We start from the raw sequence: 25,319 nt of genomic DNA on the forward strand, positions 1-25,319 counted from the left end.
AAGTCTGCTCTGGCATGTTTTTCCAAAAAAGGCAGATGTCTTCACAATTAAAACTTGTTGTGGCACGATCCCAGAGCCTGCTTCGTCAATCTTTGTCAATTATACTTGCGAGCGCCATTAATGTACAGTACTCCTTGCAAATAGTCTTTTTTTTTTTTTTATCCACAGGGATTGTGTCTTTTTTTCCACGCTGGTCTGTTGGCTTTTTGAGACTCATATTGAGTTAGAAAAGTGGACAAAACTAATCCAAATGGGATAAACACAAACAAGGCACACAAACTGAAGCACTAAGAAGTGAGTGTGTCTTGTGCAGAAAGTTGAGTAGAAGGCTGTGCCTTCCCTACCATGATACACCCGGCGTTTTTGCCTGTAGCACGAAAATTAATGACTAAATGAAAAGTTGGTACACAGAGATATGGGTCGCCACAGAGGCATACTTAAGCAAACCGGAAACATTATCAATCGAAAAGTTGGCAAAAAGAAGGGTTCGTAAATCGAGGTTCCACTGTATACGATTTTCTGAAGTAAGTGAAGTGAATGGTCCTCTTGTGATTGTAGGGTGTCTGTAAGTAGAGCCATCAAGCCTTTTTCTGAGCCTGGTCGCCCACCTGACTGGTTCTCGCAGAAAGTAAGAGACTCCGCCTGTTTTTACAGAGGTGTTGTAAGGATTGTGATTCAATCATGTCTTTATTTTTCAGCACTGTGCCTCACAATATTCTGAGCTGCTGGAAGCAACAGAAGCTCCTAAGTCAGTTATCAGTCATACCAACAAAATTAAGACCCTTTGCGGTAAATTTTGTTTACTTTAGACCAGTTGTAAACCGTGTTGAATTTGTTTTGTGTTCCAGACGTAAGCGCGGTGAGAAGGGCGAGGTGGTTGAGACTATTGAGGATGTAATAGTCCGCAGGCTGACTACTGAGAGAATAGAGGAGCTGAAAAAACTACTACGAAACACACAAGAGCAGTACAGGTAAGCAGCATCCTTAAAAGGAAGCCCTTTAACCACTTGTGTGGTGAACTTTTACACCCTGTAATATCGACCTGTGCAGAAAGTTGAAGAAGGAGGTGGATCTAATACAGACAGGTCACATGGACCCCCAGCTGAAGGAGCTGTGGGCAGAGAACACAATGTAAGATGACTTGTTCAACCTATCTTAGTTCTCTTCGTTTTTATTTTTCACATTTTGTCATCCTTATATACTAAACTGCACATCTACAACTACAGAAAAAAGAAGCAGGAAGAGGAGGAAGCAGAGCAGAAGAGGAAAGCAACAGAAATGGCATATCAAGGTGAGTTTGGTTGCAATGTAAAATATTTACAATAGGGTTTCATCTTTCACTTTAAGATGTCTTAAAAGAGTTTGTAAACCAGAGGTATTTATTGTTTATTTGTGATTAACTATTCCTTAACTAGAAAACAATATTCTATCATCTATTACTTAGTTTGGGCGAGCCATGCATGAGTGGTAAGTAATGTTGCCCCACAAAATACACAAATATTTGTGGTTATTAGTATCAACATTTTAGCCTTTTGCTGTATTTAATGCATTTGTACTCTGATTTTAAAAGGTTTTGCTGTTTTTAAAAACATATATTTCGTGCCTTAAAAAAGAGCTGTGTACAATATATGACTTACATTTGTTTTCATGTTAGTGTTTTCATGTAAAAAAAAATAAAATAAAATAAAGAGAGCAAAAACTTATTTTGAAAGGTTGGCGGCAGTAATCTTGCCTTAGCGTTGCACTGCAATCTTTTACATGTAGGAGAAGCCCTGCTTCTGCTATGTCTTATTCTCTAGAAAACCAAGTGTGTTATGAAGCGTGGCTACAACGCATACTGCCACCCTTCCATTCTAATATGTTAATGAGCGAGGGCGAAACTGAAGCGCAAAATCCACATTTGTGGCAAGTTGCCACAAAATAGGCCTGGACGATATGGCCTAAAACTAAACTCTTTGATTTATTTAGAAAAAAAAATTATTTAGCATTTTTTCAGATCTTTTTCCTACTTTAAATTTCTTTAGATCGTCTGCGACTAAAAAACTCGATAAAATCAATGTATCGCCCTGGCCTACCATAAAGCAATAAATATATGATAAACACTTGTTGTTTTTTTTTGGTGCTGACTGCTCAGTGCTTAATCTCACACAACAATTAGGAATCGACGTAGCTGGCAGAAGAAAGAATTTACAGTATTCGGTACTGACGATACCAAAAAAGCAAGTATTGATGTATTATTTGTGTGTTGGAATCGACTTCAAAGAGTTCAAAGATTTTTTATTGTTAACGACTCCATGCATGCAGGACAGACAGAAAAATCAAAATACAGTTTCTCTCTCACCAACACCCTTTCTCATCCAAGCTCAGGGAGAGAGTAGCCGCTGCGTCCACCCACGCCGCCTAACAGTTTGTCATTTTTAAAAACAGAAAAGGAAAAATGACACAACAAAGGACGCCATGTTGTCTCGTCAAAATTAAAACAAAGTTCTTCAGCAAAATAACTGTACTTCAGAAGTACAGATAGGAAACAAAACAACAATATTTTTGACGACCCTAAAATGTCATTATTGTAGAGCTTTGTTAGTTGACTATTTTTATTTTCTTGCAGTTGAGATGATGCCATCTTTAATATTTCTCTGGTTCTTTGATGTCTTTAACAACAAGTACTTTGCCTTCTTTCTTTCCCTTCATGTAGGTTTATAAAAAAATGTTGCAGTTGGTGCATTTTGTCCTGCTGAAGTTGTGCGCTCTCTTGGCAATTTTGGGATAGTACCTCATTAATGTAGACCAGTGATTATCAAACCTGATAGAAGTACAACTAGTGGTACACGGGCTCCATCTAGTGGTACGCCAAATAATTTCTGAATTTTGTTCAATCAATCTTATTTGATTTATTATTTAAGCAGTGTTTTATTTTCCTGTATTCAAACACAGGTTTGATGTTCGAACTGTGTGTAATGTTACAGTGGCCAAAAATATAAATATACTTATTAAAATAAATTCTATGCCTTGTTTTTAACAAATATTTAAGCAAACGCTACTGTATTTTAATGTTGGTCATTATGGTGGTACTTGTAGAGCCAAGTGTTTTCTGAGGTGGTACTTGGTACTTTTTTTCCTACATGCTTCTTTACCTCAACAAAGCCACTTTTTTGTTGGTTAACTTAATGATGATGACAGGCGTGGTATTATTCTTCCTACAAGACATTATTAGCTTGTGTAGATGTAGTTGACATCCACATCCACCACCCTTTGATTGCAAAAAGTTGGCCACCTGTTCCGCTGCTGAAGCAGCTGCATGTTGTTTTGTTTTATCGGTGTCATATTATTAGATATACCACTCATGAACTGTCTTGTCTTCTAGCTCGTCTGGCGATTAAAAACACCCCCAAGCGTTTACCCAGTGTCACTGTCCGATCCCCTCTGGGTACCAGCCCCCCCTGCATGGAGGCCCAGACTGATTCCTCAGTCCCCATGCCACCTTTAGAACCTACAGGCATTTCCTCAGATGACACCAGCACACACTCTGTAAGTAGGTGCTTGCATACAGTGTATTAATCTGTGTGTGACACAACACGTTAGTTTTTATTTCTGCTGTTTTCACAAGGACCAAGGTGGAGGGATTTTTCTCCCCTTGACTGAGGGTCCAGGCCCAGGTCCTAAAGATGGAGGTATGGCCTCTCTCATAGATGACTCCCCACAGAAGAGGCTCCTACAACAGAAGGCCACACCTCCGCCTTCTCCTCTCCTGTCAGAGCTGCTGAAAAAAGGCAACCACATCTCGGCCAGCACTCGCCTTGTGAGAGCCAGCTTAGCCTCTATTCATTAAATCGTTAATAAACATTAAGTACTAATAATAATACATTTAATATCTAATGCACTTTTAATCAAGCTAGAACTCAAAGGGCTACACAGTTAAAAACAGGGTGGAGGAGACTAAACATACTTAATTAAAACAAAAAAGAAGAGGTTAAAACATCTTATTGACATTTAGCAACCATATGCCTTTCTGAATAAACAGGTTTTCAGGCCTATTTTAGAAGATTCTAGGCTCTGAAAAGCCCTCAGGTGAATTGGGAGGTTGTTCCAAAGGTGTGGTGCGGCCATGCAGAAGACTCTGTCCCCCATGGTGGAGAGCCTGGTGGTGGGGACATGTAGGAGCAGGGTGTTTGTTGATCTTAGTGTGTGGGTTGTGGACTGTAGGGTGATGAGTTCTTGAAGGTAATTAGGTGCATTTCCATGGATGCATTTATAAGTTTGTAGCAAGATTTAAAAGTTGATCCGGGATGAGACCGGGAGCCAGTGCAGTGATTGAAGGATGGGGGTGATATGCTCGTGTTTATGGGCTCTCATCAGGACACGGCGGCACTGTTTTGGATGTATTGTAGCTTCTGGATTGTCTTGCCAGGTATCCTGGCGAAGAGCCTGTTACAGTAGTCCAGCCTTGAGGACTTAAAGACAGGGACCAATTGTTCTGATGCTGGGAGAGATAAAGCGGGACATAGTCTTGAAATATTGCAGAGGTGGTGAAATTAGGTTTTGCAGAGATGTTTTATGTGGTCCTTGAAAGTCAGGTAGGGGCTGAGCCAAACTCCCAGGTTTGTTGCTGCGGAAGAGAGAAGAATGACCTGTCTGTCAAAGTTTAAGTTGTGACATAGGTGGGGAGTGCACCTGATGAGGGGTACCAATGAGGAGTGCTTTCGTTTTATTGCTGTTCAGCTGAAATGTGGAGTTGCTGTTCATCCATGCTTTGATTTCTTCAAGGCAAGAGTTGAGGGATGACAGTGAAGAGGTTTGGGGCAGTTTTAATGTAAAGTTGTGTCATCAGCATCACATAATTCATGAAGCAAAGTTACATCTCCAATATTTAAATGCACTTTATAGTTACCTGCATGGTTATATTGCATGTGAGGATAAAGTGAAGTTATACTAAACAGGCAGTATCTTACTTAGAATAGGTACGTTTACAGACGTTTATGTACAATATGAGTGTAAAGTAACAGACACACTAAGCATTCATTTGTCAATTTACAGCAGACTGAGTTGCATAACTGCTTTTAATTGTACGGGATAAAAACCCGGTTTTGCTATTACAGGTTGCTGACGGAGACTCCTCTGGAAACCTTAGCAATGGATTACAGACTGCTGCTGCCGTCGCCATGCCATTACCATCTGGCCATGATGTCCTCACAGGTAAATATGCTCAATGAAACTTAATTCAAGCTTAACTTAACTCACTCTTAGCCCAGGCTTTTTTTTTTGTTTACTGTTGCTTGCCATCTGCTTGGTTAGCAATGATGTTAAAGAGACCTCATTTTTTTTAATTAGACAGGATGTCACATTTTACCTGTCCAAAATAGTTGGAATCCCCCGCGTAAGCATTCCATTTAGTTGTAAACAAATGGCATTCTGGTCACCTTCTGTGACCAGAATGTTTTTAACTCCTGTTATTTGCTGGAGGCTAAATTGCAGTGTCTTTTAGGAATAGTTGAAAGGACAGTGTTGTATGTGGGGGACAGGTGGTGTCGCAGACCACCTCCACTGTTCAGAGATGGTTTTTCAACCTTGACATAGATTGCTTCCCTCACTACTCTTTTTGTACCGTCCGTCCTCCCTGTCCAGAATCTGTACATTTTTGTTCTGAAAAGAGTGCTGTTTCTCCTTGAGGTGCAGGTAGACAGCCTAGTCTTGGCCTGAATAGTTTGCCCGTCTATGCTGTGCCATGCGTCGGCTTAGTGGTTGTTTTGTTTCCCCAATATATGAATCAGTGCATTCATCATTACTGGATAGCATACACCAGATTGTTTTTGTGAGTGTGGGGTGTCTGGTCTTTAGAATGCTCCAGTCTCTCTCTGAGGGTGTCGCCTGGTTTGAAGTGTACTGGAATGTTGTGTTGGTTAAAAAATCTTTTGAGTTTCTCAGATAGACATGATGCATATGGAATGACAATAATTTTGCATCTGTCACCTTTTTCCTCCTCATCCACTCTGTTCTTGTTAATTTTGGATGCACTTTTCACAAACGACCAGCTGGGGTAAGCACAGGTTTTGAGGGCTTAACTCAAATGCCTAAGCTCTTTCTCTTTGTGATGTGGGCTGGTAGGAACATTATCAGCTCTGTGTTGTAGGGTTCTGATAATGCCCAGTTTGTGTTCCAGTGGGTGGCGTGAGTCAAAAAGTAGGTATTGATCGATATGTGTGGGTTTTCGGTAAACCCCGACATGGAGGCCCCTGTTATCTCCAATGTGGACATCAGTCCTAAAAAGGCAACCTACTGTCTTTGACATACTCACATGTGAACTTGATGCTTTTGTCCACTGAGTTAATGTGTTCAGTGAAGGCATGCACTTCTTGGCTTCTGATTTTCACCCGTGTGTCATCCACATAGCTGTACCAATTACTTGATGCTGTTGCCTTAAAAGACCTCAGAGCTCTCTTTTCCATGTCAAGGTTTGCTACTATTGGGGATGCAGGTGATCCCATGATACAACCATGTTTTTGTTGGTAAAACGTTCCCATGATGTGCAGGTTCTCCGGATTGTTTAATATGCAATGGTCACATTTCCTTATTTAAACTCAAATGTCAGTCTACCCCAGGGCAGCTGTGGCTACGAAAGTAGCTTACCACCACCAGGTGTGAATGAATGATGGGTTTTTAACATGTAAAGCGACTTTGGGTACTTAGAAAAGCGCTATATAAATCCCAGGTATTATTATTATTATTAAATGTGAAACATCACTTCGACACAGGTCGCATTAAAGGTAAGAAGTGTTCGATTTATTTTTAGGTTGTTAAGGGTAATTACAATGATACACTATAAAATTGTTTGTCTTAAAATGCACACATTTAGTTGTATTCAATGGCAAAAAATGTCAAATGGCTCTCACGGAAATACATTTTAAAATATTTAGGTTTAATGGGTCTCACAACCAAAAAGGATCCTATCGGCTCCGACTATTATTAATCTTTTTGTTAAGTTCCTGTCAATAACTGCTTACTTTCTGCTGTAAAGCACTTCGATCTACACTTTAAACTTTATTAAGCACTTATTTGTCAATGTTTTTTAATAGCAATCTTAGCTATTAGCATGCCTGCTCTTGGCTTGCTCTCGTGTGTAACATGTTAAGCCTTGTCCTACAGTGATAAATATACCTAATAATATGAGATACTAAAAAATGCAGTTTATTTGCTGTATTGGAGGTGATAATTATTAACTTAGGGAAGCGGCTCCACAGTGTGCATAGAGACACATAATTAGCTCGAGGGACTATGAATAAATGCAGAGTCAGCCTGAGAGGTTCGGCATTAAAAGTCATTGATCGGCAATTGCGATAACATACTTTTTCATGATAATCGTCTGATATCAGTGTTTCCCATAAACTGCCAAGATACCTGTGGGGGCGTGGCTATGGGCGTGGTCACCATGACATCATCGAGAAATTTGCATACTTTACTACAATATGATTTTCTCTAAAAAGGCTCAAAAAATGTATACTTACTAATTAATAATAACAGTTTTGTTTTACACATCCATCCATCCATCCATCCATTTTACAATATAATTACAACACTTTATGTACATATTTATATACAGATTTGAACAATAAGTTATTCACTGAAATATATTTATTAATTGTGGTTCTTACAAAAATTATATTTTATAAAATATAAAAGCTAAAATGTCTCTTAAAGCTCTGCCCCTTTAATTAGTGCATACTAAATCATTTAACTTTAGCCTACTACTACAACCATATTATTTACCAGCAACATAAAGTGAAACAGAGGCAGAAGTGTCCTGCCACAGTCAGTAACAAATAAACAGAAAACAGTAGTGGTCAAATACAAATAAGGCAACAAGAGAAGTATCCTACACTTCTCTTTTGTAAAGTAAATCTGAACAGCCTATATGGGCATCTACATCAACTATATGATTTGCCTGAGAAGCTGGACAGGACAAAAAAAAAATATATATATATATTATTATTATTTTATTTTATTTTATTTTTTATTTTAATTGTGGCGGACGTAATTCTTTCGTGGCGGGCCGCCACAAATAAATGAATGTGTGGGAAACACTGGATATTGATTAGTAGCTGACTGATCCGCACAGCTCTGCTTAACACACTAATAGCAGTGTTTATGTCACCGTTCGCACGTTTTGCTGTATTGTTCGCTTCAACAGCAACACAACAATTCCTCACTATGTACCAATCCCTGTCACGGTGAGCAAGGTGCAAATGTATTACTTAGTTATAAATGTATTTATACTATTGAATAATTTCTATTACTATTATGTTGAGCCTGCATTTCCCAAAATTCTGTAAAAAATAAAAAGGTACTCTTTTTTTTTTTTTAACAAAATATGTAGGTTTTCTATTTAACCAAAAGTACAAATTTAGCACCAGTATCATTATAAAATGTAACCACCTACATTTTTTAACCGGCTAGGAGTTTTTAAGTTGACAAAAGAGTAACTTCTAAGCTAAAAAAGAGGCCTCTTTCACTGATATTGTTCTTCCTTGCCAAAAGTCAGTGATTTACTACATGTGTTTTATATTCTTGCTTTATTTGCAGAAGGGGAACTCGAAGCTGCAGTGAAGGCAGAGCTTGGTGAGGAGACGGGGTTAGTTGAGGACATCGTAGCTGTATCTTACATGGGAGATGAACTAGATTTGGAGACTGTAGGAGACATCATCGCCATCATCGAGGAGAAGGTACACACTGTCTCTGCTTTGTCTATTTTTTTTATGACAATTATGCAGTTTTATGTCCCAAACAAGACATGGGTTGTGAAAAACCTTAGTAATACGTATCTCACTTAAAACGTATACATAGTAGACAGGGTTTCCCCTAGATTGCCAAGATACCTGTGCTGGTGGGGGCATGGTCATATAATTTGCATCATTTGTTATGATGATATGATTTTCTTTAAAAAGACTCAAAAATGTATACAGTTCATACATTTAAAACAAATACCGGTATGTGTTATTAAACACTATTTACATATATTTGATATTATATGGCTTCGCTATATTTTCAATTGCTGCTACTTAGCCTATTGTGCACTGTACTTTGTTGTGAATTTTTCAAGCGTCTACAGACTTTTTCTGACTTTTTCTTTATTAAAAATGACACATCTAGCACCTTTTTCTGGTGTTATTTTAGACTGTTCTTGTGTTTACAACTTTACTTCTTACCCTGGATGCCCCCGACGAAAAGTGAGCTGCAGCAAGCATGACGTCACACTTTCTTCGCCCTGCTGCTCCTTTCTCTCATTAAAAGCCGCCATTGTCCTCTTTAATATTTGCACATTTTGTAGATGGCTGTCTGCAGGTATATCTGGGATATATCAAAGTTATGTCCACATTGTAGACATGCTGATTACGCTCCAGACAATCTCGCGCGTCTCGTTTAAATCACAGCGCTGTTTTGATGATCAAAATCTTTTTTCGGCGACCACATTTCAGTGCATCACTATTGAATAGTGCGCACTTAATAGGCTATATATATCCATTAATACTGTAACTATCTGCTAGTGGTGATTGTTTTATGTTTGTGTGGTTTTTGATGTGATGTTTATATTTCCCATTATCTCAAACACACCATCCGTGCCTGAAAGCAGATTGGTGGAGAATGAGGAATTGTTGTTGCGTGTCGTGGGAAGCACGGAGACGAAAGCGTTTGCACGGGAGGTAAAACCTGTTGGAATTGGGAAGGCTGTTATCATAAGATTCTCAATAACGTTGAAAATAGTAAGCGTCTGACTTTTGACTTCTTCTGGAGGCTACAATGCATTAAATTCATTTTATTTGTTTTTACGTAAAACAAAACCTTGTTTTTAAGGTGTGTGGCCATGATTTTAAGATTTTGCTTTCAGTTACTTTAAAGGGAGAAACCCTGGTAGATATTTGATACTGTGTGTTACTGCAGAGCTGATATGTGATTCATACGGACACGTAGCGCACTGAGTAAAAAAAGTGTGTCAAATTAACCCCATTTTTCAAACTACAGTTTAACCCAGCTACTTATATAAGGTCTAATAAGAAGTGGATCTGGCTATGCTCCCAAGGTTGATGACTCGGTGGAGGCTTTGGATGCAGCAGCAGTGGAAGCAGCTCTCTCTCTGTGTGAAGAGGCTGTTTCAGAAGGACACACACTCCCGGGTCCCTGGGAGACTCAGGAATTAAAAGAAACAGACCAGACTTCCACAGTCCAAGACTCTGACCACATACAGGACCCTTGTGATGTGGCAAGTCTGTCCATCTCAACCCCTGTTGGCGTGGAGACACATAGTCAACCGGAAACTACAATCGCAGAGGAAGATGTCAAGGAAAACTGTGACAGCGCTGTGACAGAAAGAGAGGTAACGTCGGGCGATGTTGCAGCTAGTGGTGAGGTAACAGAAGAGGGCACTGCAGGGAAGGAGGACACTGATGTAGTCGTGAAGAGTGAAGTAGAGTGGAACCAGCCTGAGACGAACCCACCTTACCTAGGTGAACATACTACATACACACTAAAATGATTGCTTTGGTGGTTTTAATCTTCTACTGTTTTGATCCACAGATTCTGAGGACAGTTCTATCTCTGGCAAAGAGTCTAAGGTACTAGGCGTAAACGTTTTGCACACTTTAAATGTTTTGGGGGAAAAAAATGCTTCCATTTACGTAATTGCTGTATGTGGTTGACATTAGGAGGTCAAGGAGGAGGAGGTGGGGAGTGAGTGTGACCCTGAAGAAGGGATGGAGCTCAAAGAGGAGTGTGGCGAAGGGGAGGGTCCCTATTTGTCAGAGGTGGAGCGAGCAGCCAGCGAGAGTGAAGATGGCTATGGGCCGTCCTCTCAACGCTACATGGCGGATTCATTAGCGAGCAGCCCTGCCTCGTCTTCCCAGCTGTGAGCAGCCGATGTGCTCATGTCTTTCAGGTGAATTTTGATTGTCTTTACAGCCATTCTTTTTTCACCCCAGGTCTACATGTGGTGAGGACCAAGAGGCTGTGCAGGCCCAGAAAATCTGGAAAAAAGCCATCATGCTGGTGTGGAGAGCCGCAGCTAACCACAGGTGGAGCTCTACAGCTACCTAATATTCTTGCTCATGTCACATTGTGCTTCCCCATTAATCAATTCTGGAATTAAATATTTTTTCAGGTATGCCAGCGTCTTTTTACAGCCTGTGTCTGACGACATTGCCCCTGGTTACCACAGTATTGTACACAGGTGAGATTACACTGTGCATTCTCACAATCAAACAGTCCATATACTCACATTAACTTTTAAATCAGAGGTGTCAATACTTTTTACAACAATAATGAATGTTGGTTGACTTTGACACATATTGTACATTAAAGATGCTCAAACCTATCCACTGTAGGTCAAAATATGCCAAACTATCCGAACAAAAAACATTTCAATCTTAGCTTTGTGTTATAGGTGACAAAGCTAGTTTTGTAATATATAATAATACAATATATATTTTATTAATGAATTGATTTGACTTTAAGAAAATGTTGGTGGTCAAAAAAGTGCTGGGGGCAGAAAATCCACCCAGAAATACACACTTTGGACTTTCAAAAGTGTGCTCTTGACTGATGCATTAAAAACAATAATACAGAGGCTGTCTTAACAGAATCCCCACTTGTTCTTGATAGCCTCAATTATGTAATACCGATAATTCCAAATGTAAATCGTAGTTTATTAGTTCAACTCTACTTTTCTGTTCTCCAACATGCTCCTGTTTCAGACCCATGGACCTGTCGGCAATAAAGAAAAACATTGAATCCGGTGTGATCCGTACGACGGCAGAATTCCAGCGTGACATCATGCTGATGTTTCAGAATGCCGTCATGTACAACTCGTCAGACCACGACGTATACCACATGGCGCTAGAGATGCAGCGTGACGTCCTCGAGCACGTCCAGCAGTTCCTGGCCACCCAGCTCATTATGCAGACCTCTGAGAGTGCCATCTCTGCCAAGAGCCTCCGTGGCAGGGAGGGAAATCGCAAACCAGGCGAGCCAGCTGAGAAGGTGTGTTGAGCTACTTAAATGGGGAAAAGTAAATGTTTCTCCAATGTCTCGATGTTAGGTCTGTGGTTTGAACTGCGACGGAGCATTTATTTAGGTGTACCAGGACTCAAATATGTTTCAGATTGAGCAAATCACTGAAATGCACGCTAATGATTTTTATGTTCTATTAAGTTCTAAAATGGCCTAATTAGCCTGAATATTTTCTTTGCAAGTTCTTGGACCTAATAAAACTAATGAGTTTGGATACCCACGGTCTTGTAAAGTGGATCAATGACTACAATTATGATTACTAATAATGGCATTAATATTGTTATAGGAACCTATGAAATATTACATTTAAATTTGAACTAAACTGTTTCAGATTAAAATCTGTTTTTGTTCTCAAAATGTGCCTTCAGCATGTGTGTTCCTTACTTTGTACATAACGGTGTATATATAAGGTAAACCTTTTATAAAGATGAGTACACCCCTCACATTTCTGCCAATGTTTTATTTTGTTTTTTCAAGCTTAAAGACAGAAGAAATGACACTTTGATAAAATGTAAAAGTAGTCTGTATACAGTTTGCATAATCAGTGTCCACTCTAAGTAACAACACACAGCCATTCATGTCTAAACCGCCGGCAGCAAAAGTTAGTGAACCTCTAAGCAGTGTTTCACACAGAACGCCAATCTATTTGTGGCACTGGGTAGCAGGGTATAAAAGCACAAATACAAGTAATCTACTCAAGTAAAAGTACAAATAAAAGTATGCAAATTAGACAATGTCGACAAACCCGCATAAAAGCAGGTTATTGACATTGTCTAATGTGCAGCGCGATCATTTTTATTTAAAAACGTGTGTGCATGCAAGCGTGCGAGACCCGCTGCTCATTGAGAGCCATACATGCTTTCATGATGGTCTCCCTAGGTGCCTAATAAGACATCAAATTGTGCTTATGAGTTGTGTTAAGAAGCAGAGTTACAATGCCATGGACTGTACACCGTAACAACAAGCAGCATTCACAGACAGTCCCAAACATATAATGTGTTTATGAGCAAGCGCAAGCCGTGCCAAATTTAATGGCAGCGGTCCAAATGTATTGGTGGCCAGCCGCCATAAATAATTGAATGTATGAATTGGGAAACAGTGCCTGAGGTAAAATGTCAAATTGAACATAATTGTGGTCATTTTCCACCTTCAGCATCATGTGACTTGGTTACAAGGTCTCATTTGGTGTTATCGCTCTCGTCCTCTTTCATGCAATGTTTTAACATTATAGTCGAGTGGAAGAGGATTCCAGATGCATCCTGTAAAGCTCAAATGAACTCCACTCCAAAGAGAGTTAAGACACTGATGGAAAATAATAGCCACACAAAATACTCTGGGCATTTTCACTTAGGTGTGTATGCACTTTTGTTTCCCACAGTAGACTGTATGTCTTTATGTTCAGTTATTTTTTTAAACTCAAATCCAAGTTGTACACTGACTTCTTACCATTGTATTAAAGTGTCATTTATTCCGTGTTGTCCCATGAAAAAATAACATATTTGCAGAAATGTGAGGTGTACTCACTTTTAAAATATACTACCTGAGTCTCTGCTGTTTATTTCTAGTATTCTGACTGACTTTTTTGCCAATATCTACCCAAGATCTATTAGTATTAATTTCCAGCCTAATGTGCTTTAGTATAAAATAGAATATTCCTTAGCATGTCACACATGTAAGGTTTTTTGTTCAGTGTTTGTGTATGGCTGTTAAATTGACCTATTTAGTAATGTTGTGGGCAGAAGTTCACATAGACTCATCATGGGCATAAATGTAATGTAGTTTTGGTTTTGAATTATCTTTTAGAACAGTTCTTTTCCTGGTTGCAATGATTGTACTACATACAACTTTAGTGCCTTTTTAAAAACAAGAATTGGGTTCATGCACTTTTGTAGCAATCAACAACTACTGCAATAGTTATAGCTTGATTAGTTTGACCACTTTTATTGAGTTGATTGATATTAATGTTTTATTATCATTCCACCCTGGATAAAGAACAGTTCAAATAAATAATTTAAAAAACAATTCATACCCGGGGTGAGTGTATTTAAATTTTACCTATACAAACTTTTTATCAGCATGCACATTTCACATTGGGTCACATCTGGTCTCGCTTTATGACAAAATAACAAGCAATTGTCCTTTACTAACCTGATTCCTGCATGCAGACTCCCTTCACTAACCTCTGAATGTCTGGATGTGTTTGTCTGCCATTGACGCTTCAGCTTCCTGTTTTTTGCTTTTACATGAATATTCTATTATGTGCTTATTGGTTTACTATTTGTAGGACCAGTAAAAATGTAGAGCTTGCATCCTTTTTTGTAGGGGTTTGAAGTATTTTTCACACTTAAAGCAGCTTTGGCAATAGCTTTTATTCAACCCCGTCACAATGATGCCAGAAACTCCTCCCATTAGTCCGTACACGCTTTAGTGTTTCAAATAGCCTTCGAACTGTCTAGATTGGCCCAGATTTAAACTGTCGCTTGTTTAAACATCTCTAAAAATGACCATGGAGATCTAGTTTTGACATGTTGCTTAATGTGGAAATTGTATTAAAGTGGGTGAAAATGACTATTTGACAGTTAATTGTGGTCTCACAGTACTTGGCAGAGATGGGCCAACTAATTGATTTCTGAGTAAAGGAGCTGTTTGCTACATTTACACAGATGGCTAGAGGGCGCCAACTTTCCAAAGTATTTTACATTTTATATATCTCTTGTAGTACGTAATGACTAATTACGTAATGTACGTAGATAACACATGCACATGTGTGTTGTTAGCTCATAAAAGCTGTCATTGAATGTATATTCTATCATAACAGCAACATAACAAGCAGCAAATTGTTTGTTGCTTCTCTTGGACTGCTCTATGCATGTACATGTTGATGAGACAGGGCGCGGGACCGCCGTAAACACCAATCATTTTATTCAGGCCGGTAAAAAACGTTATTACATACATTTTGTAATTGTGAAAAACAGACAATTGTCAAACAAATGTATTCTGTTATACCACTAATGATAACATAGGCTATCCAGTGGTGTTTTTGTTATTTTTTGCTTTGAGAAATGTTACTGTATGGAAGTTGCAAACAGCATGTTTAATTATCAAGAATTCTGTCTGTTTGGATTGTCGTGAAGTAAATTGGAGCACACTACGACCATGGTTGATTTCACTGAGCACCATCGATCTGCTCAATACAACGCTAACGTTGAAATATTAACAACATTAAAATTATGTAGTAGTCAATCACGGACGATTCGTCAAATATTTGTTGAGTGTTTTGTCATTGTTGAGTTGTTTGTGCTGGAGGCTTGTCTATAGTCCTAAGACAGTTGTCTTTTTTCTTTAATGTCATACTTCAGTTTTACCTGCATTCTTGTGCATGGACAGTATAAGATGACTGTATGATGTCTGTCTTTGTGTTGCTATGTACATCTCTACACGTTTCTGATTGGGCGCGCATCCCTTCCACTTCACAGTTTGACGCAGATTTCAATGACTGTCACTTTCGTTTATGTATGTGTGTCTGTGTGTGTATGTAATTCCTCTCTCTTTCTCACTCCAATGTTTGTCCTCCTGCAGGACATGGTCCCAATGGCCTCTCCTGCTTTTCTTCTCTCTCTCTTTGTAAGTATGCAGGTTCTCCGTCAGACTTCAGCAGAAGCTGGCCTGGCTCCGCGCACGCATTTTGTCATTGAAACGAACTCATCACACGTCTTCTCTTTTCAGTTGGACATTTGTGGCATAATCATGATCATATTGGGTCACAGAACTACTAGCGATATGCATTTGATGAATGAAAGCGTATTCAAATAATGGTTTAATGCAATCAATCCTTTCAAAAATTGTTACCCCGGTATTGTTTTAAAGCGAGTACTATTACCTAGGGATGCTCAAAAAATCAATTCAGATTCTAAATTGATTCATAATTTCCAAAAGTGGATGAACAAATTTTTTTTTTTTTTTTTAATTTCAGAAAAAAATGTTTTACAGTAAATTTTTAAGCAATGCCTACTCACTGCGTTAATATGTCAGCAATCAAAATGAGGTTTTGTAACCTCTAACTTGTTTGGAAAATGTTTTATTATAAAACAAGTAATACTTTGCGAGAATCGTATTGAATCAATTCGGAATTTAATCGTCACTCAAAGAATCGGAATCGGATGAAAGAATCCCACCTCTACTGTTACCCCAACACGCCGTTTTCAGAGTTGTAAACAAAGGCTTGGGTAATTTCATCATTAATTTAGAAATTGTCAAGTCTAATATAAAGTGTAAGAAATAAGTACTTTTGGGCAAAATCCTTTGACTGTTGTCAAAAACTATTTAGGATAATGAATAACTTTGCAATTATCCCTTCTTCATCGCACTGATCCTTCGTGCTACTGCCCGTTAGATTGTCCCATCATTACTGCAATTCCCTAACTTATTGATTTATATCACAAATTGTGTTCTATCATTAAAAACTCAAGAGGAGCAATCACTTTACAGCCATTCTATAACTTGGCTATGTTGCACACGTGTATGCTTGGAATAGAGTCAAAAATCTTGCCAAAAACATCAGCGGTATGCGTACACATTAGTGGTCACCACATACTATTGGGGCTATACAAGATTTGACCTTAAAGGCCTACTGAAATGAATTTTTTTTATTTAAACGGGGATAGCAGATCTATTCTATGTGTCATACTTGATCATTTCGCGATATTGCCATATTTTTGCTGAAAGGATTTAGTATAGAACAACGACGATAAAGATTGCAACTTTTGGTATCTGATAAAAAAAAGGCTTGCACCTACCGGAAGTAGTGTGACGTAGTCAGTTGAACATATACGCAAAGTTCCCTATTGTTTACAATGATGGCCGCATGAAGTGAGAGAGATTCGGACCGAGAAAGCGACAATTTCCCCATTAATTTGAGCGAGGATGAAAGATTTGTGGATGAGTAAAGTGCAAGTGAAGGACTAGTGGGGAGTTGAAGCTATTCAGATAGGGAAGATGCTGTGAGAGCCGGGGGTGACCTGATATTCAGCTGGGAATGACTACAACAGTAAATAAACACAAGACATATATATACTCTATTAGCCACAACACAACCAGGCTTATATTTAATATGCCACAAATTAATCCTGCATAAAAACACCTGCGTGTTTGTTATGCTAGCTCCTAGCTCCTCTGCTAGCTCCTAGCTCCATAGAACACGCCAATACAATTCAAACACCTGATCAACACACACAATCACTCAGCCCAAAAGACCGTTTACCTAACCCAAGGTTCATAAAGCTTATATATTTTTAAAAAGTTACGTACGTGACGCGCACATACGGTCAAGTTATCGAATGTTTAGCAGCCAAGGCTGCATACTCACGGTACCTGATATTCAGCTGGGAATGACTACAACAGTAAATAAACACAAGACATATATATACTCTATTAGCCACAACACAACCAGGCTTATATTTAATATGCCACAAATTAATCCTGCATAATAACACCTGCGTGTTTGTTATGCTAGCTCCTAGCTCCTCTGCTAGCTCCTAGCTCCATAGAACACGCCAATACAATTCAAACACCTGATCAACACACACAATCACTCAGCCCAAAAGACCGTTCACCTAACCCAAGGTTCATAAAGCTTATATATTTTTAAAAAGTTACGTACGTGACGCGCACGTACGGTACGGTACGTGTTATGCTAGCTCCTAGCTCCTCTGCTAGCTCCTAGCTCCATAGAACACGCCAATACAATTCAAACACATGATCAACACACACAATCACTCAGCCCAAAAGACCGTTCACCTAACCCAAGGTTCATAAAGCTTATATATTTTAAAAAAGTTACATACATACGCAAAAAAAAGCCAAAGCTGCATACTCACAGTAGCACGTCTGCGTCTTTGTCATCCAAATCAAAGTAATCCTGGTAAGAGTCTGTGTTGTCCCAGTTCCCTACAGGCGTCTGTGTATCCAAATCAAAAGTCCTCCTGGTTAGAGTCTCTGTTATCCGAGTTCTTCCATCTTGACTGCATCTTTCGGGAATGTAAACAAAGAAGCGCCGGCTGTGTACTGTTGTGGCTGACTACGTTCGAAAAATACGTCCATTTCGCACCGACAACTTTCTTCTTTGCTTGCTTGGCTTCCTTCTCCATAATGCAATGAACATGATTGAAACAGATTCACGAACACAGATGTCCAGAATACCGTGGAATTATGAAATGAAAACAGAGCTTTTTCGTATCGGCTTCAATGTGGAAGGCATACCCGTGTTCGCCGGGCTACGTCACACGCATACGTCATCCTCAGAGGCGTTTCGAACCGGAAGTTTAGCGGCAAATTTAAAATGTCACTTTATAAGTTAACCCGGCCGTATTGGCATGTGTTATAATGTTAAGATTTCATCATTGATATATAAACTATCAGACTGCGTGGTCGGTAGTAGTGGGTTTCAGTAGGCCTTTAAACGTTTCTTGTCAGCGCTAGATGACGCAAGAAACGATCATCTACAGACTTTTGAGTTGCGTTGTCTTCTGTTTATTTGAAGTTTATATCTAGCCTTTGAATGTCAATTTGCTGTTTCTTGTCAGTAATTTTCAACTGATGTTGTAGTGTTCCAAGATGTCATCAGAGACAGCTAATGCTAAATGTCAATCAAGTTAATCCCAGTTTTTGGATGACCCTCAAACTGTCAGCCCTTCTTCATGTCAAACAAGAATCACGTTGATTATACAGCATGTCTGACACATGATGACCAAGTTAGGGTCAGAAGTTAATCAGTCGATGACCTTTTGACCACTACTTGTATGTATTTGTTGCAACTTTTGGCTGTTTTATCCTCACTGCTTTGTGAAGACGACACTTTGTATCACCTAAGTAAAAGTGGTGACAATTGGAAGTACATTTGATCCCGTTTAAGCTCACCCTGTCTATGTCTACAACCTGTCTACAGGTACAAGCTCATCCGGATTCCACAAGGAACACAAAAAAATTACAATTATAAAAATTACATTTTGCACAAATTGAGAAAAATTATCTCAACAAATTGATGTACAGTATGTTAAAACACATACTTCGTTATCGCTTATTCTTCTTTAACGTCTGACAAAAGTCAGACGTTTTTCCCGGTCATTTCAACAACCGCTTCTGTGGACGTGAGTCATTCAATCCAAAGGATGTCCACCTAAATGTGTCCCATCGTATCAGTTTATTGTAGCCACTGTTTCACTCAGTGGCAGTGAGACAATAGTCTAATTTGTGTAATTGGACAGTGTTTGTGTGTGGACGGTTAACACTGACCTTTTTGGTTTGTGTCATAAGAAATGTATGATATGTTTTTACACCTTGTTTACTAAGGTTGGGCGATGTAGACAATGTAAATTATTTCAATTTGGCCGACCATAGGGCTTTAATACTATCGTTACATCGGGATAAATCATGTTGACATATTTTGTGTCTCGCAAATTTGACTGGCGTGTCCTCAACGCAATGTAGTATTCTCGTTAGCATTCCACAGTGCAAAGCCATTTCTAAGTCAGCAATCCTCTCCGTGGCAAATAAACTAAGTGTCATACTTGGAAGTATTAACCCCAGACAACAGAATTAGCTAAACATGCTACACTCCACACCAGAGGAGGATATTGTTTATTGTTTATTGAATGGATCCCCATTAGCTGACGCCAAGGCGACTGCTAGTCTTCCTGAGGTCCATATAGGAGCATACAAAATTAAAATACAAAGAATACATGCATTACATGTACGGATATGCTAACCGCTAACTGCACGCTAGAGCTTTTGAATGTAAACAAAGGTGGGGGGATTGATATAAATATCGACAGCAACAATACCAAATAAATTACAGTAGAAATTGGTTCTTGAACATGGTTCGTAAATCAAAATATGTATAGTGAAGCAGAGTTCCGCGTAAGAAACGATATAAACATGTATAATTGGTTTTAGCCTCAACAAAAGTCCATATTTTAGTAAAAAATGCACAATTTGAAGACAATATAATGTGTATACAGTAGGAATAGGATTCATATAGCCCCATTCGTCGCAGTTTACCTGACACATGAAGCATGACAAATTGAGGGGATGCACCATCCATTTTAGTCACCAGACAGAATATCTTAAAAATGTGTCTTGGGCAATTCCAACTTTGACCACAGCATCAGTTGCTATAAAGAGTGGCGCTTTCCATCATTTTCAGCAGACTGCATTGCAAAATGATTAACCCCCTACATTCCTCTCATGCAAGAATGGGGCCATATTAATCCCTTCTTGCTGTACTGTATATACTGTGTATATATACTGTATATATATAAAAAACATAACAATTGAACTGTCAACACACAAAAGTCCCTTTTGTGCTGTCCAAAACGTTAACAACCATGTTGCTACAATAGTTAAAAATAATTATAATAATAATTTTAAAATTGTGTCGGCAAATATTTGTGGATGCCGGTCCTCTTTATAAACTTTTCGAACCACCCTGCTTGCTTTAAATTGTTCTTCCGTGCTGGTTCCAGCATGGTCACTTCTGGAAATCAAGTCGCCATATAAATTTGCTGTCGCAAATGATTGCCTCTAAAATGCTATCACCTGCTAGCTGCTTTTCATCTGTCCACACGAGCAACAGTTTTTTAACTTGGTCTTGCGCTTTCTCTCCGTCCTTGTGAATATATTTGACCTCTTTGACAAAGTCAGCAACCATATGAACATACTTCTTGTTTACCATTAGAGATGTCCGATAATATCGGCCTGCCGATATTATCGGCCGATAAATGCTTTAAAATGTAATATTGGAAATTATCGGTATCATTTTTTTTTTATTATCGGTATCGTTTTTTTTTTGTTTTTTTTAATTAAATCAACATAAAAAACACATGATACACTTACAATTAGTGCACCAACCCAAAAAACCTTCCTCCCCCATTTACACTCATTCACACAAAAGGGTTGTTTCTTTCTGTTATTAATATTCTTGTTCCTACATTATATATCAATATAGATCAATACAGTCTGCAAGGGATACAGTCCGTAAGCACACATGATTGTGCGTGCTGCTGGTCCACTAATAGTACTAACCTTTAACAGTTAATTTTACTCATTTTCATTAATTACTCATTTTCTATGTAACTGTTTTTATATTGTTTTACTTTCTTTTATTATTCAAGAAAATGTTTTTAATGTATTTATCTTATTTTATTTGATACATTTTTTAAAAAAGGACCTTATCTTCACCATACGTGGTTGTCCAAATTAGGCATAATAATGTGTTAATTCCACGATTGTATATATCGGTATCGGTTGATATCGGTATCGGTTGATATCAGTATCGGTAATTAAAGAGTTGGACAATATCGGATATCGTCAAAAAGACATTATCGGACATCTCTATTTGCCATGGTTGCAATTGTGAACTTGTTTCTTCCGTATTTGCGAGGCAAATCAGCAATGTGTGCGCCATTGGCGTACTCCTCGCAAATGGTCATTTTTATGTGTACCGCGTATTCTCCCTTCTTTCCAGGCTGGTTTGTTGGCTTTTTGAACCCATATTGAGTAAGCAATATATACACAACTTGGTGAATGGCGAGAAAAGAAACAGACTGTAGCACTGAAGAGTAGGCAATGGCAAATCTAAAAGTAAAAAAAAAAATTTAAACATCCAGTAGTCTAATTGTAATGATGGCAGCCCATCTTAAATAAATGACTACATTGGAAATACTGCAGGCTGTGGTTAACAAACAGGATATTAGATAAAGCTGTAACTGTTAAAATAAACTACTTACATACATTTACAAAGTACATATTAGTTTGATCTCGTTGCTAGGAGGAAATGCTATGTTTAACACAAAGGTAATAACCCTCCGTCAACCAATCAATGCACACCCTTACTCAAACATTTGTATGAATAAACCTCAACAAGAAAATGACTTGCTTTTAAGTCATTGCTCCAGTGCGGTAAATTAGAGGAGATTAGAAGAAATAAAGGCACGATTAGGGTTGCACGATATAGATGATATACGATATAAATGATACAAAACTTGCTGTGATAGAGCTTTTAATACTATCGTTAATATCGTGATAATGCATGTTGATGACACATTGAAGTTGTGTCCAGCAAATTTGACAGCAACAGGAAAACGAACGTGTCCGCAACGCAACATATCATTCTCACTAGCGGCTAACATTTTTCTACAGTGCAAATCAGTTCCCAAATCGCTAATCCCTGCCTCCATGGCGGGAAATAATCTGTTTTTTACAAGTAGGCTTATCACTGAAGGACAAGGAATCGTTAAATATGCTACACTACACACTGAAAGGATTCAAAAAAGCATAGAAAACCTCAAAGTTATCACTTTTGAATGCAAACATGCTTGGGCGAATTGATAAAAATACTGATTAGTATTGATACGGCGTGGCGTAGTGGGTAGAGCAACTGTTCCAGAAACCTGAGGGTTGCAGGTTCGCTCCCCGCCTCTTACCATCCAAAAATCGCTGCCGTTGTGTCCTTGGGCAGGACACTTCACCCTTTGCCCCCGGTGCTGCTCACACCGGTGAAATGAATGATGAATGATAGGTGGTGGTCGGAGGGGCCGTAGGCGGAAATTGCAGCCATGCTTCCGTCAGTCTACCCCAGGGCAGCTGTGGCTACGAAAGTAGCTTACCACCACCAGGTGTGAATGATTGATGGGTTCAGAAAAACATGTAAAGCGACTTTGGGTACTTAGAAAAGCGCTATGTAAAGCCCAGGTATTATTATTATTATTATTATATCAGTTGAAAGTCAATGCTACAGCAATTACATTTATATTTTTTGTGGTCGCCAAATTGTTGTTTTTTTTTAATCGTTTTTGTTTACGAACTCAGAAAATAAAAGCCGATCAACATTTTTAGCTTTTCTTGACTTATTTTTGCACTATTGACTTTATTTTGCTCCAAATATTGCATGGAATAAAAGAGAATAAGGAAATTACTTAAATGTTTTATTGATATTGTGACACCCCCATAATGTGTTTTTACCTGATTTGTATTTCTGAGAAATATTAGTATGAGCAATACTGCTCCTGTAACTGGTTGGCATTGAAGAATAAGTGCTTATTATGTTTAACAGAAGTATAGAAACATGTTACATCAGAAAGTAAAAGTAAATTAACAATTAGAAGTAATAATTGTTTTGAGAAAATCTAATTTTTTTTATTGTGATATATATCGTTATCGCAGGAGGTTGCAGTGTATATATATCATGATGTAGATTTTAGGCCGTATCGGCCATCTGTAAGTACAACACAGTTTTATTGCATGTGAAAGCAAAGAAAATCCCATTGAAAATGTACCCATTTCCAGTCCACTATGTCACACACATTGCTAAAAGTTTCACAATCTTCAACATCACCTTGATATTTTGTGGAGTGAGGTTGTGTACAACTGGGATTGTGTGTTTGCCTTTTTGAAAAGCAGCAACAACAAGAATGCATCCAAGCTAAACTAAAACCAGAGTTGTTTTAAGGCCATCACAAGTCATCCACAGTCCTGTAGTAACTGCACCTTCACCAGAACATGTAGACCCATACAACTTGTTTTCTTCTCATAAAAATATCCACAAACGGTTTGGAATTTGCTCCAGTGACGTATCCCCAGCCGGCAGATAAAGACTCATAATGCTTTCCTGTGTTTTTGTGTGTGTCGGCATGATCTAATTTATTTTCTTCTCTTCAGTTGAATTTTCATGTGATCATCATTTTTTCTGTTCTTCATTTGAGGAGGAAGCCGCCTGAGGTGGACCTTTTTTGTTGTACTATTTGTGCGTGTGAGGGCGTCAGTCACCACTTCACTCTGTCCAGCTAACCCTTGACCTTTCCCAACTTAAATGTTAATTCTTTTTCTTGCTCTTTTCTGTTTGACCCCGCTTCTTTCTCCTCCCCCTCACCTCTTTCTCCACCATAGGATGGGGGCACCAGGGGTCGCCGTAGTGCAATGGAGGCCGACCTGAAAATGAAGAAATAAACTTGACCCTCGGGAGGCAGAACGTTGGGAGCAGAGAAGGTGGAAGTGAGGCGTAGTGTTTGAGTAGAGAGTTCAGTGTGCGGGCTTAGCGTGTTAGCATCTGTGCTAGTGCTATTGTTGTTTGCTATAGATGAGCGTTGCGTGCGGATATGATGTGTTATGATAAAGCTGCATCTTCTTTTGTTTGCAGTTAGGACCTTGGATCGTATTCAGGCATCTCTTTGATGGTGCGTTCACTGACATGTGAAAGTGTTCAATTTTAAATGGCATTTCATTTTCCCACTGACCAATGCAAACATGTTCTGTATGTTCTCTATTTTGTTTTTTTTATATATTTTATTTAGGGAATTTTTTTACAAGTGACAAATCATTGCACACTTTATCTCTCTGTGTCAGTGATTTATCACCGTTTCCATGACTTGACTAGGAGAACGTCTGAAAACGAATCCAACCTTTCAAGCTAGCATCACGTGCTTGGTAGTGCACTTTGGGGGGGAAAAAGTGGTAAATAAGACGAGTCAGTTGTTGCTGAACTAGTATTGATGTGTCCCCACGTATCACTTTTAGGGTGATGCCAGAGTGTGTGGCGTGATAGCATCAGACAGCTTGTGTAATGTGTTCTAGATGAGAGTCAGAAAACAGCTTTTTTTTACTTGTCTGATGGGCCATCAAGAGTTTGCGTTTGCGTAGCTGATTTATGTATCATAGTGTATGTTTTGTTGTACATTTGTTAAATAAAAGATTTGTTCTAATCTACGGTCATCCCCTCTTTGTTGTTTTTCCCTATCAAATAAATACTTTCAAATGAATTTAACATACATAATGCAGAAAAATAGTCTTTATAAACTAATTTGTATTTGTTAAGAAAACATCTGTATCGGGTATTGTTTTATTTTATGTGCACAAATTTTACTTGTAATTATGTCTGTTTACAATTTAAATCAGGTCCCCAAACTTTTGGACTCGGGGGCTCATTGGGTTAAAAAAAAATTGGACGGGGGATGGGCTATATATATATATATATACATATATATATATATATATATATATATATATATATATATATATATATATATATCATATATATATATATATATATATATATATATATATATATATATATATATATATATATATATATATATATATATATATATATATATATATATATATATATATATATATATATATATATATATATATATATATATATATATATATATATATATATATATATATATATATATCTATCTCAATCATCATATATA

General features: G+C 38.3%; 1 protein-coding gene across 2 annotated transcripts in view; it reads left to right on the plus strand.

Moving 5' to 3' along the window:
- Nucleotides 1-24,789, plus strand: part of LOC133649170 (bromodomain-containing protein 8-like) — a 30,729-nt gene extending 5,940 nt beyond the window's left edge. Inside the window, exons 3-19 of one of the 2 annotated variants that reach the window (XM_062046005.1) lie at nt 559-628; nt 699-748; nt 849-971; nt 1,051-1,131; nt 1,227-1,291; nt 3,365-3,528; nt 3,608-3,799; nt 5,097-5,193; nt 8,575-8,714; nt 10,070-10,493; nt 10,564-10,601; nt 10,692-10,891; nt 10,965-11,057; nt 11,144-11,212; nt 11,736-12,021; nt 15,631-15,675; nt 23,992-24,789. In XM_062046005.1, the coding sequence (XP_061901989.1) occupies nt 559-628; nt 699-748; nt 849-971; nt 1,051-1,131; nt 1,227-1,291; nt 3,365-3,528; nt 3,608-3,799; nt 5,097-5,193; nt 8,575-8,714; nt 10,070-10,493; nt 10,564-10,601; nt 10,692-10,891; nt 10,965-11,057; nt 11,144-11,212; nt 11,736-12,021; nt 15,631-15,675; nt 23,992-24,051 (2,197 nt within the window). In that variant the 3' untranslated portion in view covers nt 24,052-24,789. The remainder of the gene's footprint in view (nt 1-558; nt 629-698; nt 749-848; nt 972-1,050; nt 1,132-1,226; nt 1,292-3,364; nt 3,529-3,607; nt 3,800-5,096; nt 5,194-8,574; nt 8,715-10,069; nt 10,494-10,563; nt 10,602-10,691; nt 10,892-10,964; nt 11,058-11,143; nt 11,213-11,735; nt 12,022-15,630; nt 15,676-23,991) is intronic. The other variant, XM_062046006.1, reaches the window with a different exon arrangement.
- Nucleotides 24,790-25,319: the final 530 nt, after the last annotated feature.

The sequence above is a fragment of the Entelurus aequoreus genome, linkage group LG04 (assembly GCF_033978785.1).
Source record: "Entelurus aequoreus isolate RoL-2023_Sb linkage group LG04, RoL_Eaeq_v1.1, whole genome shotgun sequence".
Classification (NCBI taxonomy): Eukaryota; Metazoa; Chordata; class Actinopteri; order Syngnathiformes; family Syngnathidae; genus Entelurus; species Entelurus aequoreus.